Genomic DNA, 20,444 nt, shown 5'->3' on the forward strand with positions numbered 1-20,444 from the left:
TCCTTATTCCTGCACTTTGCACATAAAGCCTGTGCGAACACTCCACTGTCTTCATCATCCTTGAAAATGAGAGCCATACAGTCATTATAATGCAGACAATATTTTTCTCTGAACTTTTCAGTACTTCCAGTGAAGTAGATGATCGTGAAAGGTATCCAGAGAACCCATCCCCAATAAAAACTACAAGCTAACACAAAAAACTTCTCAGATTGACTTCCTCACCAATGAATACGAACTTTGGGCTTCTGTAGTTTAAGAACTTACCTCTTGTTCCTTCAATACTAAGGCTGTTTGCTTAATTTAGATAGAGCATTCTTTGGTAGGATAAACTGTTGTGCTACACTATACCTTGCCCTTTTCCGTGGGAGGGAGAATCTTAGTCTTATCTGCCATCAGCTTGTTGTATGTTTGAGGCAGAATTTATGAAGTATTTTATTGTCTTATCTAAATGTTCTTTGTATGTATACCTTATTTCTTGTTCACTTCCCCTTTTGCTAACGAAGCTTGCAAAAATCACTTTTCCTTCTTCTGAAAGGTCTGCAGTGGGTTCATGTTTCTGATTCGAAAGAAGCTTTCAGACTTTTTAAACTGGGACAGAAACACCGGAGTGTTGCAAGCACAAAGCTAAATGCTTGCTCCAGCCGAAGGTAGGAAACTGTCTCACATTGGGAGTAACATAGTGTGGGGAAGAGGAATGAATGAAAATATTGTCTATGGCTTTTGTTGGGGAGGAGGCTTTAAAAAGGCTTGGTATCTAGTGTTCCATGTGATATCCTGTGACAGTATGTGATTCTAGTGCTTTAAACTAGAAGGATTAGTCCTTCAAGCAGATAAGTGTGTACCAAAGCTAAGTGCTTTATCAAAAACTCTCAACAAAATAACTAAGCCTTCTTCCATTTAAGTATTGATGGTTTGTGAGGGGGAAGAAAAGCAAAATAAACCAAGAAAGAATGTCTCTTTAAAGACATTAATGCATCTAGTAGAATTATTGTTAATTGAATCTGGAATAGATCCAGCAGCATTTTGAATAGATGTTACAGATTTTAGAAAATGTGTGTATTTCTGGCTATTGATCTTGCTTCATTTCCCCTTTTAGCCACAGTGTATTTACAATTAAGGTTCTAAAAATTGAAGACCTTGAAAAGCCACGAGTGACACGAGTCAATGAGTAAGTTCAGAGCAGAGTTCCCTTCTTTTAGGATGGAATTGTCAGTTATTTTCAGTGTTGTTGTATTGATATTAGGCTATGGACACTAGTTTCCCTGATATAGCCTCCTGTATGAGTGGTGGTTCCCAATTTCCTGTCATCATGCAGTACTAAACTATCAAGTTGCAGTGCTGTTCTATATCTTGTGCCCACTGTTACACAGTGTTCCTTTATCCTTCTCACTCAACTTCTGAACTAATGTAAATCCTCAGAAGGAGGAAAATGGCAGAAAAATGGAATCTGTGTTGGTAGGAAGTAGTGTGCAACTTCACTAGGAAAGCAACATTAAAAAGCATGAATGGATTCAAGAAATTCCTCCTCTAGGAGGAGTGGTTGTGTTGGAAATGATAAATAATCAGTGTACATTCAAAGGCAAGAAAACTTAATTCTCCTTATCTGCCTTCAGGTTATCACTGTGTGATCTTGCTGGTTCAGAAAGGAATACCAAGACGCGCAATGAAGGTGACAGACTGAAAGAGAGTGGAAATATCAATGCATCTCTCCTAACTCTAAGCAAGTGTATTAGTGCACTCAAGATCAGTCAGCAGTCAAAGTAAGTCCTTGTACAAACTGTAAACTAGTTGTAGAAATCAGATATTGTGTACAATGTTTTAACTATTGTTTAAATGCAGAGTACAAAATGAAGTTATGAGTTATAACTATCTGTAGACTTCTGTAGTTGTGTGAGGACTTGATGAACTGAGAAAGTGGTCTATAAACTTGCCTGCTTTGTGTTTTTTAAATAAAACCATTCCAGTTCTATATTTTTGAATGTGTTATCATAGACTTAAACAAATTTGCATTGGTTTTTTTTGTTTGTTAGTTTTGTTTTTTTTCTTTTTTCTGGCCTTGTCTTCTCAAATAAATCCTGGGATAGATTATAAGATTATAAAATTTCTTTTCACTATTTTCGCTTTAAATGTGTGAAATGTTAGACCTTTTCCTCCTTTGTTAGTTAATTGCATTTATCATTTAGTTCTGCTGTAACAGTTTTCCTCAGGGATATTGCTGTGCTTTGTCCTAGCCAAGAAACATGGTCAGATTTTTTTTTTTAATTTTTTTTTTCCCCCCAAATCTTAATGCAACTTCATCATTCTTTCTGATCTAGCTAACCAAATTCAGAGAGAAGAAAAGCCTGCTTGCTACTTCTGCCTGAGGTTGTGCTCTAAATGAATGGAGGCAGAGCTTTCTGTATTTTAAACAAATGTAGTATTTATTTACAGTCACATCTGGATATAATTGCAGAATTCTCTGCTGATTCTCATTTGAAGGTGTCTTTCTGTCCCAAAGATTAAGCAAGCTCTGTGTTCGTGGAATGCCATCGTGTGCCTTAACAAATTCACTTGTTTCATAACACTGTGCCTGGTAGCCTATTCAAATTCTGTCATGCTTAAAAGAAGATGAAATAGGCCTTGCTACCGGATTAGTCTCTTAACTGTCTGTCCTTTCTAGGGAAGAAGGATGCCTTAAAATTAGCAGCTGCTTAAAGAGCTTCGATTTATTCAGAACTGTTTTATTTGCTGGTCCTGGTCACTTGAAATTTTAACAGTACAGGGGAAATGTAGTGATGACTTTGATAGTAACTTTCTTAAAAATAAAAACTCATTTACCACACCTGCACTAAAGCTACTGATGGGTCACGTGTGTTGTGACAGGACTGTAGCTATGTGAGGCTTTTAGCTCTCTTTGCAGAATTCAGTAGCTGTGAACAGTCCAGCGGGTAACCTCACCAGAGAACACTGTGTTTAGTCATGCTTTAGGGGTTCTCTCCTTATTTTCTGTACATCACCAGCTGTTCGATTCTGTGGCCTAACCTTGGTTTAGGAAACACTAGAGATGCTGTGATAAGTATATGCTTCTTTATTTCCGAAGTATTTACTATTGTCCTTTCCCAGAGGCAAGATACTGAGAGAGAGGTTATCTCTGATGTTGTTGGGTACTGTTTTCTTAGAAGTAGATAGGTCAGTTTGCCAAATGTAGTAAGGAAAAGAAAAAGGTGAGAGAGAATTTAAGCTAACGTGAGGCTGTGTGACCTGTCTTAGGCTGGATGTTGAATGTAGTTTTTGTTTTAAATGTTCTCGTGGGTTGTCTAAGAAGATAATGGCTGCACAGTAGCTGGAACAACCATACAACCTTTCTGCAAACTAGCAAAAAGTAAAAATTCAAAACAGCCCACAACTCAAAATGATTTAAAGACTACTGCAGTTATTAATGTGTTGTCTTCCACTTGGATAGCTCTCACATTGAAAGGAAGTTGTTAACTTCTGGTAATGGGATTTGTTGTGGTTTTTGTCTTCACAGGGTGCAGCAGCACATACCGTTTCGTGAAAGTAAGTTAACGCACTTTCTTCAGGGATTCTTCAGTGGAAAAGGGAAGATACACATGTTAGTAAACATCAGCCAGTGTGCTTCATCCTATGATGAAACATTCAGTGTGCTAAGATTCTCAGCTATTGCACAAAAAGTGAGTATGCTGTAGTCTATTTTGTTGATCAGCACTTACGATTTGCATTTAAAGAAGAAATTCTGTTGCTTCTAAGAATATGAATCTATTTGTATAATATGAATCTGAGTGTTTGTCTCCATACAGCAGTCAGATTTTTTTTATATTTAGTGTTTTAGTTGAGCTTAATTTTCCTACAGAGTTTTCTAAAAATCTCTACTGGGGTCTTTGTGTTTCTTTGGGGTGTGAGGGCAGAAGCATCTTCTGAGAATCTTATTCCTAAAAAGTATTCAGCCTAACAAGAAGCGACTTGTTACATCTGGAGGAGATTTTATGCTGTTTACTTAATTTTTTTCTCTTCTCAAAATATGATCCCATGTAGGAAAGCAAATCCAGCTACCCCATATGCTGCTGCTGTTGTAATTTTGAATACTGTTCAGTTCAAGTGTTGACAAAAGAAATGGAGCAGCAAGGAGTTTGAAAAGCTGTGTTATGGACATCAGAGGCTTCAGTGGGAAAGTGGGGGTTAAGCGGAATGGGTAGGAGTGAGTGCCATGATATAACACTAAAGAAGTTAAGCAAGCTGTCAGATCAGTGCTACGGTCTTGATGGAAGACTTTGAAGTGTTGGGAGTTCGTGTTTAAAGCACGATTGATGGATGTGTGCTCTTGGATTGTGGCCTTATCTAAAGGAGGTTAAGTGTGAAAGTAGAGGGAGCAGCCTATGAGGGTGAAGTGGCTGTGCAAGACAAAGAACTGAAAAGATAATGATAAGTTGCATTGAATGCAACGGGAAACTCAAAACATAAAAAAAGCAGAAATTTGTGGCTGTGTGAAGTGGCAGTTCTTGTGTGTTGTTTGCCTAGTGAAACTGTTGAGGTTAAAAGTAGAACTGGAGTCTGCAGTAACTCCCTTGTACTTTCTTGAAAACTGGCTTAAGTAGTGACCAAACAAAGTGTAGGCCATAGGAGCAGTAAGCTCAGGAGAGGAAAGCGCAGCAGGTCCCTCTTGAAAGTTCTAGTCAAGGTCAGAAGAATACTGATGGATTTGTCTTTTATTTCCTGAGTAGGTTGTTGTTGTAGATGCATCTGTACCTCCTCGTGATGAGTCATTTGGCCAGGAATCAGCAAGTGAGTCATCAATGCCTTGTTGCTCTAAAATGACCATCCCAAAGAGAAGCACTGGTTTTCTATGGGACCGAACCCTAGAAGATGTAATGGAAGATGATGATGTTGAGATGAAGGAAGACCGTGAGTCAGGAGAAGAAACAGTGCTGAAATATGAAGAAGATAAAGTCATTATAGGAAAAGAAAAATACTCAGTAAGTGCCAGGTGTACTTTAAGGATTAGTGTATCACTGAATCTTATAACAACATTCTTCTTTTCCTACATATCTCTCCTGTTTCTTCTGAACACCCTTTTTCTCCATAAATTCAGTGGTAAGAGCTAAGCAGAATGTCTCTGACTTACTGTCTAGTGTGTGAAAGGTGTCCAAATTCAAGCAGAACAATGAGACATGCAGACTTGTTTCTATCTACTTTTGGTTACCTGTGGTCAGTACATAGCAAGGATTACATGTGGGTGGTGCGTTTGTTTGTTTTTGGCAATACAGAAAACTTTTCCCTCTTTTTTTTTTTTTTTGTGGGGGGGAAAAGAAAAGTTTGTTAAGTAACAGATGCTTTAGTCTCTTTTAGGACTGTGCTTCTTTTAGAAGTTACTTCTAAGTAGGGCAAAGAGGCAGAAACAGCAGGTTAGAGAATATTTTGATGGCATTTAATTAATATTATCCCTCACTTTCAAATAGAGTGAAAGGAGAAAACTCAGTCCTAGGGAAACCATTGCATAATGAAAAACTTAATACTGCTGTTATCCTAGGCACTGCTGAATCTTGTAGAAGACTTGAAGAACAAACTTGTTGCTGAGAAGAAGGACAAGTTACTACTGGAACTGAAAATTCGTGATGAAGTGGCACAAGAATTTGCTCAACATTTTGCTGAGCAGGAAAAAGAATTTGAGTAAGTTAGCTTTAATTGTTCTTAAAATTGTTGGTTGAAAAGGAAAGATTTGAGGGTATATTCACCTGTGGCCAAGAGTTGGATTAGAGGAAAGTTTAGTCTACTATTCTGCTGGACTTGTTCTTCTACTTAGTCTCTGTTAAGAAATCAGCTTCTGTTTGGACTGTGATTTTTAGGAGAAACGCGGTGCAGGAAGGGCTTTGATTTGGGGGCTGAGGAGTGGTGGGTTTGTTTATTGATCATTCTTTTAGTGGCAAACAGAACTATTCTGGCTCGAGGAGCTCAGAAAAAACTCTTCTAGTAAACATTTGTATCTGTTGTCATCTGCTGCTGCTCTCTCTTACTTACCTCCCGCAAATCTTGGGGAGTGGGGAAATACATTTCTATGTCAGTGTAGCAGTAATATTCTGTGTATTATTCTGTGGTGTCTAAATAGAGAAGCATCTTTGTTTACAAGAAGCTATACTAAAATAGCTTAGTGGCTGGCTAACTTAGCTGACTTATCTTTTCTCTTTTGTATTACAGCAAATGCCTTTCCCATGAACGAGAACGGCTTGAAGAAAATTCTGAGAAGCGCCTTGAAATTTTCAAGGAACTTGTAAGTGGTTATGCTAAAAACCCAGCTGAAGAGAAATTAAACAGTCTGCCTCGCTGTGAACAAGCTGAACCCCCGGTATTTTTCTTTTCTCTTTCTTTTTTTTTCTTAAATATTTTCCTTTTTACTATTTAAATGTTATGGGCACATCTTATAGGAACACAAGGCTGTTTACAAAGAAGCGCATGCTGTGTTGCTGTATGATGAGCAACATGCATTTATTCTTCATCTAGCAGGAATAGTTGCTGAGCCTCAAGAACAGGTTCAGAAAGCTTTGGGAATTTGGGGCTTTTCTGTGTTTCTGCAACACAAAATGAAAATCTACCGTGTGTACAAAGAAAAGGGGAATCTGAACTTGTACATTAACTTTGAAGGAGATTCATCTGGGGTGACATTAAAAAAAAAAAAAAAAAAGTGTCGTCATCAAATACTATAAAATATATTAGCTGTTATAGATTGCCAGTTCATATCTTCCCCCCATGCGAATCTCTATCAGGTTGTATGTGAATTTGAAAGGGTTTTGAAGCTGAAATTAAAATCTTTTTGTATGGCTGTCTTCATAGTGGCTATCCAGACTATCTGTAGAAATAACAGCTATTTTGTAGTTAGCTATTTTAACTGATTATAAATTATGTTTCAGGGTGGAGAACATAGCGTAGTGCCTGACACCTGTGTTGATCTTGAGGGCATTCTTGATTCTCTGCAGAATGATATTGCGGATATTAAAGAGCAAGCTGAGGCAGCACATAGTTACATTGCATCCCTGGAGGACCCAAAGGAAGCTATTGGTTGGTTTGAAAAGCAGCTGGAGAAAACTAACTTTGAACTAATGAAGACCAAAGAAGAGCTAACAGAGAAAAACACCAAACTACTTAAAACTGAAGAAGAGTTGATGCAGAAGAACAAAGGTGAGTTATGCGATGTGAAAGGTAGAAAAAAAAGTAGTTCATTAATCTAAAATAGAAATAACCAGTTTGAGTAGGAAGTAGAGGAGATGTTCTACCTTTGGAATGATCGCCTGAGATAAGTGATAGTTTGTTCCTTGTGTATATTCAGGTTGAGCAATTCCACAGTTCTTGGTTTGTTTGTTTGTATTTCTCCTTTAAATTGCAACTAGCACGTTTAAGCTTTCATAAGTATGGGGTTAAATATCTATATCTTGATTTTTACTTTTCTATTGTAATCCCTACTCTTCTTTACATCTTGTTGATGCCTTGTTCTCATTCCAAGAAATACAGACATCTTTTGAATCACTCCCAATACGTGAAGACCACATGCAAATTAATTAATTTGTTCAAGAGCTACCTAAACATTAGAATATCTGGAAAAATTGATTACTTAATAAACTATCTATTGGCTACTTATGTAATGCAATCTTTTCTGTGTGTTACAGACTTTGAAATGCAGATGATTAAATTGGATGAGTCTGTTGAGCAACTTAAAGAAGCAACTGAGGTAACTTTATCAAGAATATCTTGTGTAAAATTGCTTTAATACCAACTTGTGGTAGCTAAAGATGCTATTCCAGTAGGCTCCACTAATAGCTTTCTTACCGAGCTTAGCTTAACTGAACTTGCCTTTCATGCGTTGTGTATTTCAGCTACTTAACACTACATTAGAAACTGATGGCTGAACTTTTTTTTTTTTTTTAATTTTTATTTTTTTTTATTTCCAAGAAAATGAATGCACAAAATGAAAGGATTCAAGAGCTAATGGACATCGTGGTGAAGAAAGATGACATTATTATAAAGCTACAAGACTTAAAATCTCATTTAGAAGAAAAAGTAAAAGACTATGTGAGTTTTACACATCTCAGTATCCTTATACAAAAAAAGAAAAACGCTAACCCTATGCTTGTAATCAACACACTTTTGGAAAGCTGATTTTCTGTATGTAGCTGGTGTACTTGTTTGAAATTGTAAGCAATCCAAATTTATCTGAAGGTAGTTGTTGTTAATACAAACAACAAAAATATCAGTGTGTTCCACTAACTCCTGCTTCACACTCCTACATCAGAGGAAGAGCAGCAGTAAAAGTATATTGAGTAGAGTTTGAAGTGTGAGTGAATGGTCAGGATATCTCTACGTTCTATGCAGTCAATAAAACTTTCTCCTGACTAATGTACTGCAAGCTGCTGAATATGTGAAGACTAGCTTGATTAAGTATGTGTGCATACCACTTCTGGTGTTTTTTGTTCATTCTTTACCTTGATGTTTGGTAGCCTGAAGTAGCTCTGAAAACATTTCTAGTTAATTCTGTCACTCAGATCACTTCCCTTGTAAACTTAGCTACTTGACCCTTCTTAGCCTTTGACTGTCTGCACCACTGCAACTTAGTATTTCCATAGCATTAAAGCTGACTGTGATGAGTAGTCATGTCCACACCTATTACTTCTTCCAAGAACAAGGCTCCAACTCTATCTGTGAGACTGTGTGGCCTGAATACTTCTGAAGCTTTTCATTAGGTACTAAAGATGAGTAATCAGTCCTTGGCAGTGCCAGCATGGCTTAACAATTGTCATCTTGTAAGTAAGGAAACTTCACTCCTGGTCAAGGACACAATCTAAAATATGCGTGACAGAGCTGACTAAGCTTTAAGGTTGGATTATATCTGTCACAATGAAAGTGATTTTTAGCAGCTTAGCAGAAGTGTGATGTGATGAACTTGTATGAGAGCTGACCATTTGCTCTTCAACCATGTTTGTAATTATGTTGACTTCTTGGAAACAGGAAATTCTTTGATTCTGAAGGTGTACTTGTTCTGTCTGCTATTGAGATTTGTAACTGATGTCTATGGAGTCACTGGGTAAATATTTTACCTGTATGGTTTTGTGTAAATATTTGCCTACGGATTATTATTGAGACTTAAGTGCTCCTTTTGTTAAGCTTCAATGTAATTGATCTTATATCAATACAGGAAAAGACTGTAACTACCATTAAAGCAAAACTGGCGGAAGAGAACACTAATGAAGTAGCTGAAAGCAGCCAATTCAAGGAACATGAGGAAACTGAGTTGGAAGTGGGAAGTAAGCGCTGTCTTGAAGATAAGCCTACTGTGGAAGAGCCACCTCCAAAGAAAGGTACAGTTTCTTCCATCGTTGAACAAGGTGTCTTCCAAAACAATAAATTGATTCCTCTTCCGGATCGGAGGCAAAAGGCTGTGAAGCGCATACCTTATGGTATAAGGAGAAAAGCCAGTGTGTTAAACTGTAAATAGAAGTAACTGTTATGTAAATATCCCTTTTTCAGAATGTCCTATGCTTGTTCATTTTTGAATGCTTGAAATAAAAGCTTTTTGCACTATTTATTTCCTTTTTGCTGCTTTTTCCTCATCTGCTGATGCACTTGCAGATTTGGTCATAGTTTTAAAGCAGTTTCTTTAGGACTGTTTCAACTGCTGTTGCTGGTCTTCTGAGTAGCATCAGCTGTTCAAGTGCCTTTTTTTGTTTGTTTTGTTTTTCCTGGAGCAAGTATCAAAATTGTTGATGACCTGCTAATTGCTTGCTCTTGTGAAACAGTGTTTCATTATATGCATACTGGTGCTGTGGATGCACTGATGGTCAAGGTGACACTGCTGGCAAAGGAAGGTTTTCCATCTTTTTAAATCCATAGACAACATATTTTGCACAACTTTTGTGTTTACACTTCCAGTCCTCTTGCTTTGTTTATTTGAATTTCACTAGGGATGAAAGTTGAGGAGGAGGGGTGGGGAAGATACCATTTCTTATTTTGTCTACTTAATTCAAGGACTAATCAAGAACATGGAGCTGTATGGGCAATATTTGAGCAAAATATGGTATTGATAAGCTCTGATGCATTTAACTTCACTTCTGGGCACAGCTGAGCATCAGTTTTCCTAGAATTATGGAAGGCATATACAATGTAAAACGGAAAATCTAAAACTTAGCTTATAGTTCCTTCCTTTCTTGTATTCCTCTTGCAAAATATGTGCAAGGGAGAAAGTCAAGGCCTTCTTTGGATGAGATGCTGTTCTTGGATGATTTGTCTCTGCCATCTTTATTTGGCATAAATATTGAATCCTAATGTGACCACTGAATGGCATCACATATATGCATCTTACCAGAGACTGAGGGAGGGAAGCGCAGCTGATGTGGACTCCTTCATACTCCAAATAGTAGTAGGTTTGTTATAATCATATGACCAAAGCTCTCATTTAAAAAATTAATGACAGCACTGCTCCACATAGGAAATAAAATGGGTAGCTGATAGTCACAATGTCAGCATTAAGTTTTCTGTTAATAAGTACTGAGTATTCAATCATGTTAAAATTTTCTTCTATTTGTGAGTATTAATAGCGTCCAATTTCAAAAACTGCTAAATATCTATTCTTTAACTATGTTAAATATACACAGTAGAACAATGAGCACAGGTGTGTTGCGCTGGTTCTTTTGTAGAATTAGTTATATAAGTAACATGAGCAAAAGTGTTTTAGGAGATGATAGGTTATCTTGGTTTAAAGATCAGGGTATTTACACCATTCTCTGAGCTTTTAGGTCTTGTTTCCCATGCTCTGTAATAATGCTTACTTCCTGTGTAAGGAGCTTCTAGACTGAGAATTGAACATCTTCTCCCAAGTCTTATTTATCTTGCGTTAGTGCTTGCTTGTTGTTTTCAGCATAAAGCATTTAGATAACTTCTAAATCATATTCCCCTCACTAGTGTTGCTGGGAGCAATCAAAACCCAAAAGCTGGTTTGGGATGGAACATGCCATTGCTATTGCTTCAGTATGACTTTTTTATACAGCCCTCAAATGATTTAAAACTCGTTAGATGAGCTAAGGGGCTGTTTCCATGCAGTGCATGTGAATCTGTGTGTAATGCAGGCTGCATGTGGGCACTATAAAATTCTGCTTTTCTGTAGTTGTAGTAATAAAAGGACTGTACAAGAATCACCATGGAATATATTGTTGTGGTGACACAGTCCCTAATAAGTCTTGACTTATTTTTATTTTTTTTAATACTTAAAAGTATGCATATTATGGAATGGACGTAACTGGATTCTAAAGCAGTGATGAAATATAGCAGAAGTCACTTTTAATAGAAAGAAAATGCATGTGATCTTAGCTATTGCTCACTAGTTAAGAAAGAAACAGCCCCAAGCTAATGGAATATTTATAGGAACTTGAGTGTGCAAACTTGTACACCTTTCTGAGTGAACTTTATATGCAAAACAGTAAGTATTTTGTTTAGAGATCAACTGAAAAAAAGAGACAGATATCAACACTGAAATGATCAACTTGTCCAGGATTTTATCTTTCTTTTGAAAGTAAGAGGACTGTGAGTTTGAATGAAATTTCTTAGAAAACTGTCTATCTACCACTTAGGTGTAGATGGAGTGATTTCTGGCTGCGTTATAGGGCTTGCTGAAGCAGGGAAGATAGAAACAATATAGCTGTGAATTATCTATCTCATTCCCGTGTCTCTTAAATCTAATTAGATTTTCTACTGGTGTGGCGTGGAAGGTTTGAGTAGTGCTATGGTAAAAGTATTCTTCCAGACTGAAAACCTTTTGCTGTGAATTCTGTATAGAAATCTGAGGCACCTGATTACGTGTTCAGAGGGCTTTAACTCCTTTACTAGTATCAAATACCGTGTGATGTGATGGCATGGCTTGCATGTTATGACAGTTTTTCATTTAGTAGTTGCTACTTGGTGTTGTGAACTGCTATGTAATAATGATTTTAATCAACCTACATTCCTTTTCCTGTTTTTTTGTTTGTTTGTTTGTTTGTTTTTTGTTTGTTTCAGTGGTTGTGAAGGAGAGAAAGAAAAAGAGCACTGAAGTGCAAAAGAAAATTGAACACATGAAACAAAAGTGCTCTGCGTACCGTATGGAAATACTAGCACTGAGGGAAAGAACTGAAGTCTTGGAACGTCACTTAGCTGGTCTTGAAGAGCAATACATAAGAGAAAAAAATAAAAAAGAAGATTTCAGTAAGCAGGTAACAAAACTGCGTATCGAACTCTCTTTTTCTGAAGAAACAGCTGGTGCCCTCCTTGAACAACTTGAGCAGAATCAAGCTGACTATCGTCAAGTTGCTTCTGAACTGGATGAACAGAAATCTATAAATATGACTCTAGAAAATAAAAATGTCCAACTAAATAACATCATAGAAGTTGCCAAACAGTATATAATTGATAAAGTGTCACAGATCAAAGCCACGCAGACCAAATTAGATGAGTTATACAAATGTCACTTAGAGTTTCACGCCATCAATATTGACTTTGTCAATGTAAAGGATTCCTCAGACTCCGCAAAAGATGAGCCAGAGACATCTCAAATTAGTTCTCCATGTGTTCAGTCACAGACTTCTTCCATATCAGATCTTGTGCAGGACCTCTCCTCTTACTATAGTCTTGAAAGGATTTGGGAAGTATGCAGAATTATTGTTGATGTTTCTTCACAAAAAAGTCAGCAGATCAAAGCGCTGCTTCAAGGCACTGAAGACCTAGAGAAGAGACTGAAAGACGCTGAAAATCATAATCATCAACTTCAAATAACGCTAAGTGAGATTACAACTCAAAATGGTCAGGAAGAAGATCTTGTGAATCAGTTACGTGAGCAAATAGAAAAGAAAACTCAGGACTTTGAAAAAAAGGCTGCAGAAGATCAGAGAGTAATTGCACTATTTGAGGAAGAAGTTGCCAGCTGTGAGGTAAAAATAGAAGAGCTTGAATGTCTCCTGGAGGCTTTCAGGACAAAGGAAGACAATGTGTCAAAACTCGAAGAATTACTTATAGAAAAGGAATCTATTATTGTTAATCTAGAAACAGTTACAGCAACTCTGCAGGAGAAGTCTGCTAATGCAGACAAAAAGGTTGAAGAGTTAAGTATCAAAGAAGCAGATCTGATGGAAGAAGTTATGCAGCTGAAAAACAGCTTGGAGCAGATGAAACACTCTCTTTGGGAAAAGGAAAAGAGTGAAATGGAGAAAGCGCAATCTATAGAATCGTAAGTAACCACTGAGTTAACTTAGAGCCCTTTGAGAATGAACTAGAGTTAAAAATAGTTCATGGGAACATCCCTTTGACTTAATGCATTTGCATGCTTATCAATAGCCAAATTACTACTTTAGGATGCTTTGGTACACTACTTGAGTTCCAAGGGAAAACAGGAGCGTGCAAGGAAATAAAGAACAATTTGGGGATTTCTGGTGGTTTTGTGGTTTTGTTATACATCCCTCAGAGTAGCATCTGAAGAATTTATTCCTTCAGAATCTGATTATGAGAAGCAAGCTGAAATTCAAAAGTAATTGTTTAAATCTTGTAACTGATCTAGATAGATCTAAGAGTCTATTTATAAATAGAAACCATCAGGTAGGGCATGGATTTAGCTGTAATTGCTGTTTCCATGAGATGTGTAACAGTTCTTTGTCTCTTTATTTTTTAACAAAAGGCTTGAAAAGATTCTTTCTGAGAGTTCTGCCCTTGTACTGAATTTGAACAAAGATTTGCAGAGGAAAGAAGAAGAGTATGCAGATCTAAAAGACAAATATTCTGATGCCAAGAGACAAATTCAGCAAGTACAAAACGAGGTTTGTAGTCAACTGAGATATTTTTTTCTATAGGATTATGTTTGGCTTTCTGTTGTTAAAACTTGTTTTCTCAAACTTTAACTATGAAGCTGAAAATTTCACACTAGTGTGGCTAGCAGCAAATCTTAGGTAAAGTTGCCATTGAAGCTATAGAGGGGACCAGGAGTTAAAACATGGTTTCCTATAGATAATGAACAGAGGAAAGTAATGTTGGTTGGTAGTCTGGAGTAAGGTTTGTGAAGAGAATGGCTAATCTGCTTCTGGAAGGGGACTTGTTATTATCTCTACAGTAACAGTGCCTTGCTATTGGTATTTGTGGTAACTCCAAAGCCTCAAACCTAAGTCTTGTGAAAAATGCTGATAACTGGGAAGAAAAATGCTATTTCCTTGAAGAGAAATAGACTAATTTCCAGAGGCTCTTTAATACAAGCATATGTTTGTTTGTTTGTTTGTTTTTGCCTTCATTTTCAACTCCAGTGATGTTAATAGTTAAAATGTGATTATTGAACAAGAAGATATTTTAAAACCCATTTTGCAGGATCTTAGTCTGAATGTTTATTGGTGTGCTTGGGGTGGAAAATTGAAGCTTAAAAATAAATTCATGTCTTCCTTTGTAACCTTGCATTTGTTGTTTTCCTACTCAGCACTTGTTTAATTCCTCTTTATTTAATAAAGAAGAAGTATTTGGCTAGCTTGGATTACAGAAGTCTTTTAATTAACCGTGAGCTGTACTTACATTACAGGTGTCCACAATGCGTTCTATGGAGATATCTCTGAGGAACAAAATGGATGAACTTGAAAGGATTAAAAAACAGCTTAAGGAAGAGCTGGATAGTAAAAAGCTTTCTATCCAACAACTTAAACAGGTATTTTACTTGCTCTTAGTTTTTATTAAACAAAGGGTGCAAGTTTTCAAAGCAACAGGAAAAAGGTTTAAAAAAACTGGGGTAAAATGAAAGTAGCCAACTGAGATTAGTGGTAGACCATGAAAGATGTTGAAATAATTAGTCACTACAGATTGCTTTAAATACAATGATCAGCATAGTAAATACACATATAATACATGCATATAACCTGATTTTGTTGAGTGACATCATGATATGTTAATTGAAATGTCTTGCAATACTTACTTTCTATCAGCTTGAGTCTTTATTTATGCTATATGAAAAACTTATTAATTCTGGGCTGTCTTAAAAATTCTGCTTGTTTCTACTGTGTACACTTTTCTTTCCACATGAAATATAGGAGCTGTTGAATGATGAGAAGTTGGAAGAAGTCTCCAAACAGTATGAGAAAATATGTGAAGGTCAGCCATTATTTGTGTGTGTGTGTGTGTGTGTAATATCCATCTAAATGTTGTCACATTGCTAATGACTTTGGTGAGTCTCATGTGTTTCTATTTGAAAACATTTCTGTATATATTTGTATGTAAATATTTCAATAGAGATGCTCTATTTCTTTTAAAAGAGCTTTTGGTCGTGGCGGAATCTTGTCTTGAGAATAATGGGAGGTAGTAGGGAATTCATCTGTAAATTTTCAAACCTTCAGATCTGTGTGCAAAGGAAAAAATAATTGAAGTTATGCGGATGACATTAGACGAACAAGAAGAAACTCAGCTTGTACAAGATCAAATGCTTGAAGCTCAGTTAGAAGAGAACGAAAAATTAGCTTCAGGTAATCTTTCCAGGGAAAGGGAGCAGGGATGCAAAAGTGGTTTAGATGTATTGGGATAGCCACTTCCATTTTCATGTGACTGTTACTTCGGCATTAATGTTCCATAGTAACCAACAAATTTCTTGTAGTTAAAGGCTTCTGTTATTTCTTTGTGTCTATAGCAGAGAAAACCTAATTGGCTTTAGTAAAAAGTCACTGGTATGGTATTTCAAATATACATTTGAAATGTCATGATATCTAACCTCATTTTGTGTACTGAGTAGAACTGAAGGCATGGAAACAGAAATACAGAGAACTGCAAAACCAGAGCAATAGTGACTGGCAGCAGCAGAACAATGAAAGTGATGAGGCAAATGGGAATGAAAACAGTACAGAATTAACAAAGCTGCGAAAAGAGCTGGAGGTAACTTAACTTCAAAGCTGTAACCTGATAAACTATTACATTGATTACAGAAACTTCCTGTAAAACCTGCAGTGCAACGTGCAATAGGGACCAGGTGCAGCTTTTTGGTGGTACATGAAGAGCGGCATCACCGATGCCCCCATAGTATAGGAAGTGTAGCCTTCCCTACATTATGCTGCCATGAGCAGTGCTTCTGTTGCTGGCCTCTGAACAGTTATCTTAACCTATCTGATGCTTTTTTGTTGTTGTTCTTTGCTTTTTTAAATAAAAGCAGTGGGCTGTCAGTGGGAGTTTTCTATACAATAGGTTACATCCCCTCTGTTTGTAGAATGTTTCTGAACTTCTTTCCTTCTTCATCTTGAGTAACCTTATTCATTACATTTTTTTTAATGCCCAGAGCCAATTCCCTTTTTCAAGAAGAGAGGAAAGTTGAACATTCACTGCTTCATTCTATACCATGTCAATGTGCTATAAGCAGAGTATACTTATACAATTGTTGTTTGCAAGAAAGGAATACTAACTCAAAGCAAATTGTAACTTACGGTATATTTGTCAAACCTGTTTTCTATTAGTTGCCTAAGCAACTAACATAAGCTATTGAAATCATCATCAAACTTTATCACTGGGAAGCCATTTTTGTTGGGCTGAGGGTCTACTTCTAATTTTCCTCGGTTAAAAGACTTTTATTTTTTCCAAGCAGTTTCTCAGGTGCTCTGTCCTATATCTGAGAATGTCTGTCAGTAGGTTTGATTGTGATAGGAAAGGAGACTATATCCTACAGTGTAAACTGTATTGCTTTTCTTTGTCTTTCAACCCTGAAGGAGCTGCAAGTTTTTCTACAACTGCTGCAAGGCAGCATAAAGTGTTAGAAATTTTTAAGTTAAAAGAGTTTTTCTTACAATGACTGTTGGGGTAAGTTCTGTAAAGCTTGTGCGAACATTTATAAAGAAAAAAAGATGTTTTATGGAGGCTCTCCAGTCTGAATAAGAAATACTGGAAATTACTATTTTTTTAATGGAAAAGAACTAATGATTATTCAATACATGGCTTTGGGAATATTCTGTAGTAAAAACTGCTAATGTTTCTGTTATCTTGAAGAAGTAAGTCTATTTAATGATGACCTGGCTTTTAAGACTTTCATTCCTTAATGACTCACTATTTCATTTTTGGTTTCTTTGAAATAGGAAAGTGAGACAAAGTATCAAACTGATAGAAAGAAGTGGCTGGAGGAGAAAGAAGCACTCCTAAATCAGATAAAAGAAGCTGAGAATCTTCGCTACAGAGAAATGAAAAAATTTGCTGAGGACCGACAACGTCATGGAAAGCAACAAGCAGAAATTGTAAGTGATGAGGTCCTGGCAGAGTTGTCTGGTGTCTGTAGTTTGGAGACAACTTCATACCAAGTATTAACAGTAAAGGTGCATAAGAGCAGCTTGTCCAAGTCCCCTTGCTTTCTTATGTGGCAAAGCCTGTATGAGAACTGCTTGATTTGGAAAAGGAAGGAATGGGGGTGGGCACGAAAAGAAAAATCTTTCCTAAGTGCATAAAGAAATGTAACATACGTGGGACATCAATAAGAAAATTACAGTTGAAAAATAGATTACTGTTTAATGAGGCTAAGAAAACATTTTATACAGTAGCTTTTGTTTGTTTTCTTTTCTGCAAAGCAGAAGGCCTTTAAGCCTTTATAAGCAAGAAAAGGCAATTGAGTTTCTAAAGAAACCCCACAGACTTCTTATTCTACTGAATAAAAATACTTGGTCAAACTGCCACATTTTTGCTCCTTTATCACTTTCCAAGTAGTGACTGATAACAAAGTTACTTGAGTTACTTGAGCTGTTCACTGGGCACTTGTCATGTAACTTCTTAAACAAGTGAATCTGTACATTCTGCAAAGCTTTTTTTTGCATCTGGAAGTAGTTAGTCCTGACTTTCTGGACCTGCAAGCAGCAAAGAAGGATGTGAGGAGCTTAGTACTATTATCACTTTGTGACTTCATTTTCCTAAAGCACATTAGTAATAATTAAATGAGCAAATTGAAGTGGAGGTTCTTAATACTAATAATAATTTTTCACAAGGAGAGAAATATAGGTTGTATAATAGAAGCACGGTTTTGCTTCTGTAGGTTTGTAGTGCAACTAGTTCTAGAGCTCCTGTGAATCTTGAAGAGATCATCCATTTACTAAGACTGTAAAACAGTTCTAACTACCGAAATGTTACAACAGTTCAGTGTGTAGTAGGTGGTGTTCACTGTTAATCTGGTGTTCACTGTTAATCTGTTCTTCATTTAGGAAAGACTTATTGCCCAACTGGAGGAAAAGGACCGCAATCTTCAAAAGTGGCGTGAGGAGAGAGATCAGATAGTAGAAGCCTTGGAAGAACAGCTCAAAACTTTGGCTTCTAATGCCATACAAAAAGATAGAGAAATAGCAGAACTGAAACAGTCTGCCTTAAAGGATTCAAGGAAGGTCAGCTCTCCTTTCTTCCTACCTGAATAGCTACCCACACATTCTGCAAAACACTATATTGACATCATGTGCAGCTAACCAAAAAAGCACCAGATTTTATTTTTGTTCTTCAGAAACAGAATTTCTGTTAATGACTAAAGTTTCAAAGTTTTCAGTCGTTCAGATAAACAGGTGTCAGTTTGATGCTTTTGATGCTAAGTTCAGATTGGACATCTGTAGCTTTTTCCTATAATTCACAGCATTTCCTGATCCCAAGCTAGGCTCAGTACTCGGTCAGATAGTAGTTCTGTCTCAGGTTTCTTACTTTCTTTGCTTTCTCTGAGGTACTATCTACAATGGCATGAAAAGACAGAAAGGGACGTGAAGAGAGATTAAGGGAAGCATCAAAGGCAAAGGGGGAATGATCTCTGGAAGCTGCATTTCTTATTTCAATGTCCAGCTTTTAATCAGGATAGCCAATCTAAACAGTAGCATAGAACTTCAGAAGCTAAACAGAAGACTAAATGAGTTGTGCTCTTTTGAGAATGTTTGGATTCACTTTCTCTGGGAAGAAAGATATTCTCATAGCAAAACTTCCCCTACAACTGCTGGCTTTCTCACAGTACCAAGGATTTGGGAACGAATAAGAGCTCGGGTTATTATATCTTAAGAAAGATGAAGGCTGAAGCACCTAAGTAGAATAAAAGAGAAGAATCAAAATATATTGTATTACATCTTCTCAGGCAATTCTGTGACTACTGCACTTGTAACAGTGACCATACAAATCCATGAAATGTTACTGTTCTTCAATAGTTAACTGTTTTAGCCTGCAATTCTAAAACTGATGCTACTAAGTAATTGCAATACTGCTTGTGTATGTTAATTCCTTTTGCCAATCCCACAACACAGCCATTTTTACTGTGTTTATTAGGATAATGCAACTGTGATAGAAGAGTTAAGAAAAGAACTGGCTGACAAAGATGACTTTATAAAGGAATTAAAACAGCGCATTAACCATGGTAGCCCCCAAGCTTTGCTGGAATTACCTTTACTTGATGAAAGACAAAGTGGAATGGATGGCTCTGTAAATGAAAAGGTATGATTATATTTATAGAAAGTATGTACTTAACATCTTGTTAACCCCTTTTTGTTCTTCTGTTTTCCTAGGAGATACTGGAGCTAGAATCATTTTTCTTAGCATATAGTCCTTTAACTGCATATTCAGTGATGAGTACTTGTTGGTTCTTTTTGTCTTCTACATGCTCTCATCCTCTCAAAAATATTTTATTTACTAGAACACCATGTCTCTGCATATGCTATGGAACTTTTCCATGCAATGTAATTTGTATGTGGATGCTGAAGATTAGGCAGAGTTTTAGCTTCTGGTATTCTAACATAGCAGCTGTGAGCATGCAGAGAGTATGGGGGGAATGGATGACAAAACGACCAGCATTACAGACTTTGTCCCCAAATATTGCCTCGCTTTCTCTCTTTAGGAGGCAGAATACTGCCTGAGACTGTTAGTGAGACCCAGTAGGGTATATCTGAAGATCACACGATGAATACATGTTACTACCTTCCCACACTTGTGCTGTGTTTCAGCTTACATGTTCATATGGTGCCTGAGCTTGAGATTTTACACTGTAACTTTAGAAAACTCAAGATATTTTGGAGGTCTATTGCATAGCCTAATCTTTACTCATTTTAAATATTTACAGCCTATGAAAAAACAAAGCAAAACTAAAACTGGAGATGAAGAAAGCATTCCATTAAGATGTGAAGCTGAAGACAATTATTTGTCACCTCGACGTCCTGGCTGTGTCACTTCATTAAATGAATCTGAGGTTAGTATAAAACTTCAAATCTGAAAATGTTGTAATTGTATTGCTTTTGATAAGGAATGAGTAGGAAAAGAACTCATGTTCTCTAAAGAATTCTCAAGTTTTATGTTATTTATCCCTTTCAAACAGATCACCTGTTTTTATAGCCTGTGGTAGGAATAAAAGCTGTTGAAACAATTATGTGATGAATTCTTGTCACATGCTGTTGAAAACTCTCCTCATGTTAATGCTTATGAAGTGGCTCATGATTAGATGAGTTACTTGG

At 36.7% G+C, this 20,444-nt stretch overlaps 1 protein-coding gene across 1 annotated transcript in view; it reads left to right on the forward strand.

Annotated features, from left to right (window-relative positions):
* Positions 1–20,444, forward strand: part of LOC140253869 (kinesin-like protein KIF20B) — a 31,090-nt gene that overhangs the window by 6,806 nt on the left and 3,840 nt on the right. Inside the window, exons 10-30 of the mRNA XM_072339912.1 lie at positions 536–647; positions 1,097–1,168; positions 1,614–1,760; positions 3,509–3,671; positions 4,719–4,970; positions 5,525–5,664; positions 6,190–6,337; positions 6,900–7,167; positions 7,653–7,714; positions 7,936–8,055; positions 9,176–9,338; positions 12,028–13,231; positions 13,676–13,814; positions 14,558–14,680; positions 15,060–15,120; positions 15,363–15,488; positions 15,752–15,891; positions 17,076–17,231; positions 18,183–18,359; positions 19,270–19,434; positions 20,057–20,182. Of these exons, the coding sequence (XP_072196013.1) occupies positions 536–647; positions 1,097–1,168; positions 1,614–1,760; positions 3,509–3,671; positions 4,719–4,970; positions 5,525–5,664; positions 6,190–6,337; positions 6,900–7,167; positions 7,653–7,714; positions 7,936–8,055; positions 9,176–9,338; positions 12,028–13,231; positions 13,676–13,814; positions 14,558–14,680; positions 15,060–15,120; positions 15,363–15,488; positions 15,752–15,891; positions 17,076–17,231; positions 18,183–18,359; positions 19,270–19,434; positions 20,057–20,182 (4,064 nt within the window). The remainder of the gene's footprint in view (positions 1–535; positions 648–1,096; positions 1,169–1,613; positions 1,761–3,508; positions 3,672–4,718; positions 4,971–5,524; positions 5,665–6,189; positions 6,338–6,899; positions 7,168–7,652; positions 7,715–7,935; positions 8,056–9,175; positions 9,339–12,027; positions 13,232–13,675; positions 13,815–14,557; positions 14,681–15,059; positions 15,121–15,362; positions 15,489–15,751; positions 15,892–17,075; positions 17,232–18,182; positions 18,360–19,269; positions 19,435–20,056; positions 20,183–20,444) is intronic.

This window comes from Excalfactoria chinensis, chromosome 6, assembly GCF_039878825.1.
Source record: "Excalfactoria chinensis isolate bCotChi1 chromosome 6, bCotChi1.hap2, whole genome shotgun sequence".
NCBI classification, from domain to species: domain Eukaryota; kingdom Metazoa; phylum Chordata; class Aves; order Galliformes; family Phasianidae; genus Excalfactoria; species Excalfactoria chinensis.